The 5,873-nt window shown below is 41.9% G+C and overlaps 1 protein-coding gene across 1 annotated transcript; it reads left to right on the top strand.

Annotated features, from left to right (window-relative positions):
• Positions 1 to 43: 43 nt before the first annotated feature.
• On the top strand, positions 44 to 4,935 carry MRPL19 (mitochondrial ribosomal protein L19; the record flags this gene model as incomplete). Its single annotated transcript, XM_010012789.1, has 5 exons — positions 44 to 259; positions 1,877 to 1,995; positions 2,545 to 2,679; positions 3,713 to 3,894; positions 4,696 to 4,935. Coding segments are annotated over 5 exons (868 nt in total), but the record flags the coding sequence as incomplete, so codon positions are not given.
• Positions 4,936 to 5,873: the final 938 nt, after the last annotated feature.

Genomic DNA, 5,873 nt, shown 5'->3' with positions numbered 1-5,873 from the left:
GCCTTGCCCGGCAGTGAGCACCCGCCGTGCCCCTGTCCCTCAGCGTGCCCGAGAGCGGGGCCTGCGGGAGGGGGCTCTGGAAGTGCGCGGGTGTTGGGGCGGCTCAACTTGAAAGCACGGGGTTTGATATTCCTTTATTCTTTACAGGGTATTTCTCTTCCTCGGGGTATCGATCAGACAGCGATGGAAAGCCAGCAAAATTTCAGCCGCCTCCAAAGCCCGTCATTGTTGACAAGCAGAAGCAGCAAGAGAAGAGAAGGTAAGGTGTACTGCTGCACGCCGCAGCGGGAGCTGGGATTCGTGTGACCACCTCCTTACAGCTCCAAGCTGCTACTACCCAAAAAGCATGTTCATACTTCTAATAAGGACCATTTGTATTGAAGTGTATTTTAAAACACCTTAAAATGCTGTGTTATAGGGTTCCTGAAAGCTGTGAAACATGAAAAAAACTGTGTAGCATAACCACTTTTGCAAATTTTGGTTAATGTGTGCGGTTCTGATAAAGGGATGCATTTCCTCAGCGTTCCACATGGTGGCAGGGACGTGGGTCCTGTGTCAGCCTTTGCCTAAGCCGTTGAGATCAGCTGTGAGCTGCTGCTGTTTGTGAAGTGGAGCTGATGTCAGTGGTAACCCTCCCAAGGCGCCTCTTGTTTGAGTGGTTTGGTTTTCACCTCAACCCGTTTGCGTTGCTTTAACCACTGCACAGTGGTTAAAACTGCAGTGCTGTGTCTGTAAGGAGAGTGGTAGCACTGTATTGGTCATCTTCCCTTCTCGCCAAAAAACAACCTACCTCGTAGCATGTAGGCAGCCTAAGAGTGGGGAAGCTATTAAAAATCTGACTGTAAAAATTTCCCCTCTGTCTTAAGATCTGCTTATGGAAACACGTTTAAGAAGCGAAGAGCCTGTGTGGCTCCTGTAAGAAACGCAGGGTGTGATGCTGCAGGACAGGCAGCTACGTTTGAATGATGTTTTATTGTCCCGAGATTGTGCAGCTTTGAAGATTATGAATAGGGTTGAAGTTGTTTAGGCAGCAGCACCAACCACAACCTGTGTGCTGCCACAGACATTGCCCTTTGCTCCCCCCCTGCAGTCCCTGTAAGGTTTGTAAGGCAGGTTTGCATTTGTCCTCCACTTCTGTGTTGGGCATTTTTCTCCTGGCCAGATCCAGAACTTCTAAGATACATCTGTGCTGGTGAATTAGATGTGTCCAGCTTCATTCTCGAGCCCTGAGACCAAGCGGTCTTACCATCCAAACCAGCGTGACCACATCAAATGGTCTGTTGGAAACAGTCCTTGGCCCAGGCCAGTACTGTGTCAGGATGTGTGCCTTCAGCTCAGCACTTAGATAATTGAGGTCCAGGGCATGAGGAAATTCCTTGGCATGGTTTAATTTATTGGAGCAGAAAATAGGTTTAAGAGTCCCTTTAAGCCTGTCGTAACACAAAAGAACATGTATGTGTCGTCTCCTATAGAACTGGTTTGTAAAAGCTGGTAATATATTGCTCTATATCTGTTACTATAAAATCATAAGTGTTCAGTCACATGAATTACAATTAAACAGGGACGTAACCTATTCCATAGCTGTGACAACACTAAGTGAACTTCAGCTCTTTCAGTCGACTCATGAAGACCAACATTTTTTACTGGTTTTGAAAACTTGTGTAAAAGAAGGAAGCCAGTGAACAAAACACATAACAACAAAACCTCACCAAAAAAGTAATGGGTAACTTCCTGAACTGCAGTTCATTCGTATCTCTGAAAAGGCAGCTGGTATCAGTGCTTAACAGGTGGCTAATTTTTAGGCCAAATACTTGAGCTTCCCTGGTACTTTTTATGCTTTTGGTTCATACTTCTAAAAGTTTGAATTTTCTTCTAGGTTCCTGAGCCCTGAATTTATACCTCCCAGAGGGAGAACAGATCCTTTTAAATTCTATATAGAAAGGAAGGATATGATACAGAGAAGAAAGGTCTTCAACATCCCTGAGTTCTATGTTGGTGAGTAACAGCACTAAAACTTTCATAATTTCATCAGTGGTTTTGGGGAGGGGGGTGTGTAAAAAGTGTGGTCAGATGTTGTTAAATAGCATTGAGCATCACAGTGTCAGGTGTGTTAGATCAACTAGTATGTGTTCCTGTACATACTACTTCACATTTTAATTTCATATTTACATCTGTTTTCCATTAAAGATATAATACTGATGAGTTTCTTACATGTTTTTTCAATCCTGGAACTTCAGCATATGGTTTACCAGTAAGGCTCAAGAAAGGAAAATACATTATTTGTATTCAGTTTGGATAGTCGAGAGTAAATGATAAAGGGGAAGGTGCAAAGGTGAAGAAGCTCCATAGTTAACCTGCAGAATCACTTTAACATACACGAATTCAGGGCATGTTAGAAGTTTATTCTGTTTCTGGCAGTTTTCATGGAAAATAAAACGTTTCCAGAATGTACCAGAATGCATGCATTTCGTCTGACTCTTCCCACGTTTTAGTATGTATTTATTTGAACAGTCTTACTTATTTTCATGTATTGTTTTTTGGCAGGCAGCATCCTTGCTGTTACTACTGCAGATCCATATGCCAATAACAAAACCAACCGGTTTGTAGGCATCTGCATTCAAAGAGGGGGAAAAGGACTTGGTGCTACCTTTGTTCTTCGAAACGTTATAGAAGACCAAGGTGGGTTTTAACTGCCATGGGCAGGGACACCTTCCACTAGACCAGGTTGCTCCAAGCCCCTGTGTCCAACCTGGCCTTGAACACTGCCAGGGATGGGGCAGCCACAGCTTCTCTGGGCAACCTGTGCCAGCGCCTCACCACCTGCACAGGGAAGAACTTCTTCATAAGATCTAATCTAAATCTCTCCTCTTTCAGTTTAAAGCTATTCCCCCTTGTCCTACCACTACTACTTACGCTAGAAAAGTTAAGCCAAAAAAATGTTGGAGTTGTACGAGGTGTTATCTGGTGTAGAAATTTAGTCTGTGGAGAGGATGACAGTAGGTGAAAGTGAAATCATGATCCTACCTACTAAGGATACTGCAAGTTTAAAACTGTATACACAGAGATGTTGATGTACTATATGGTGAAGGCGTGGAGCTTCGTAGTAAGTTTTTTGTCTATATTTAGTGATTTATAGATCTGTGTTCTGAAAGACTGAAGGCAATCCACTATGGTTGTGCTTATATTTGAGCCTGGGTAATCGTCTGCTAGCCATGCAAATACTAGCCCTGTTTGAGCACTGTGTATTTGCAGGAACGTGAACTATTTAATAAGCAACAAGCAGCATTTATTAACAGGTTCATATTCTGGTTTATGACAAAATGGGGGGCAGTGCAAATACTGATGTTCTGAGAGCAAATACGTAAGCGGTGGGTGTCTCTTTATATACACTACACATACAGTGAGCTATGTAGTAACAGCTGTTGTAACCAAAGGGAAGTAAAGTTTAAAACCCAAGCTCGTCCGACTTAAATTCAAGCCATCTATGTCTCTTAAGACATTCTGTTATCAAAGACTTGTCTTGGAAATTGGCATTTGCCTGTGCAGACACAATGCACATGTACAATCACACGTGCATACAGTGCTCTTATGTTTAATTTTCTGAGAAGTAAAAAGTTCTTGAATAATACAGGAATGTGTAACACTGATAACCAATTTGGTGTTAATATTTCTAATGAATTTGGTTCATTAAGCCAGACTTTCTCTCTCCAAGGCGTTGAAATACGTTATGAACTGTACAGTCCTCGAATCCAGTCGATAGAGGTTCTAAAGCTGGAAAAGAGGCTGGATGACAACCTGATGTACCTGCGAGATGCTCTCCCTGAATATAGTACTTTTGATATGAATATGAAACCTGTGTCTCATTTAGCCCATGAAGAAATCCCTGTAAACAAGGTAAGAGCCATGTGTTTCAGAGGGAAAGTGGAGGATCATTTAGGTAACTTTCATACGTGACTGATAGTCTGGCAGGCTGTTAAACAGCTCTCTGCTACGTTTGTTACCAGGGTGACAAAAGTATACAAAATATGGTGAGTCTTTATGCCATTTCTGTAGTGAAAGAATGTTGAAAATGTAAATACCTGCCATCCTCCATAGTTAATTTTGAAGAGACACATGGAGTGCTGGCCTCCACATGCCTCTGCATAACATAGTGCAGAGACAAAAGCTCTTAGAGAAACGTTAGCAGTAATGTGGTTATGGATTTGGGAGTGTGAGGTGTCCATAAGGAAGGTAAGACTGGAAGAAACAGCTAAAATCTGCATTCTGGGCGAAGAGACAGCAACCAGCAGAGCCTGTTACAGTGTTGTTTGGTAATTCAGTAGCTTAGAGTGATCATTCTTCCCTTTCCCAGTCAGGCTACTCATCTTTTTCCGTAATAAGGAGCAGAACTTAAAAAGATGATTTAACTTTACTTAATGTGTCAATTTAAAGACTATATAAATAAATCAAGATTGTTAATTAAAAATTTTCACACGATACTATGACAACAGTCATGTAGACACAAAAAAATTCCCTTTTGGCTAACAGAGTAAAGTAGTAGTTCATTAACACTGATAAACTGGTCTGTTTTCTCTTATTTCCTTGTTAAAGCAGTGGCTGTCTCACATTTTGCTAAGCTCATGATCAAAATTATGATTACTTTAATACCTTTTGGGTTGTTTTAAAATTTATTTATTTGTTAATCTTTCCCCCTAGCTGCAGGTACGAATGAAACCTAAACCATGGTCAAAACGGTGGGAAAGGCCACAATTCAACATAAAAGGAATAAAGTTTGAGCTACCTGAGAAAAAAATGAAAGAAGCAGAGAAGTGGCGCAAGCCCTGGCTAGAGTTTGATATGCTGCGAGAATATGATACTTCGAAATTAGAGGAAAAAATTTGGCAAGAAGTGAGCAAAGAGCTTAAAAAATAATGGCTTTTGCACTCTAGGAATTATGGAGAAATTTCATACTTACTTTAACTTTACTCTTTAGATTATTGCTTGTACAGTTGGTTTTTTTAATATGCATAGGCAATATAAACAATAAGAGCAATAAAGTTAACCTTTCCAGAAGACTTCAAAGGGTGCGGACTCCTGTGGTTGAGCACTGACTTTTCTGTTTCTGAAAACAGCCACTCCTTTTGCTGAGCCTCATAGAATCACAGAGGGGTTTGAGGGGAGCTTAAAGATAATCTAGTTCCAAAACCCCTGCCATGGGCAGGGACACCTTCCACTAGACCAGGCTGCTCAAAGCCTCATCCAACCTGGGCTTGAACCTGGCTCCTCTTTTAAATTACAGTTCAAGAGATGGGTTTGTATCAGCCAGTCAAGTTAGTTGCATTGTCATTCCCAAATACACCTGCTGCTTCTCTCTTTGCAGAGTAGGGAGGGGCCAGTTGTAGAACTGCTTGACCTCAGCAGTGGGCTATAGCAGGGAAGTAGAGATGTCTGAGCCAACTGGACACTCTCAGCATAAGCACCATTTAGTTTTCTCATTAAAAAGTTTCCTGTTTCCAAGAGACGAGTGTTACTGCTCTGCCAACAGAGCAGCAAATACAAATGATCTGAAACCAGTTCTGAAGAGCCAAACCACATTAGCTGAGACAGACTATGCTGTTCAAGCTAGATCATGTGAATTAGTGTAAGGTTCAAGATAAATGCTTGCAGAGTGTCAGAGCACTCGGGACTGGGACAGCTGGTTTCACAAAATTACACATCCATAGCAGAAGCACACAGGGGTTCTGAGCTCAAGTGTAAACTGTGCTCCTGTGCTGACAAGTCATTGCACATGATCTTTCTTCCAGAAAGAACCATCTACAGAGCTGAAGTGTGATAGAACATCTGTCACATTTTCATAACAGCACAAGGCTGGTTGCTTCAGGAGAGAGAGCTGG

This window comes from Nestor notabilis, unplaced genomic scaffold, assembly GCF_000696875.1.
Source record: "Nestor notabilis isolate BGI_N333 unplaced genomic scaffold, ASM69687v1 Scaffold36404, whole genome shotgun sequence".
NCBI lineage: Eukaryota > Metazoa > Chordata > Aves > Psittaciformes > Psittacidae > Nestor > Nestor notabilis.
The sequence above is the reverse complement of the archived record's forward strand: the minus strand, read 5'-3'. Positions and strand labels throughout refer to the sequence as shown.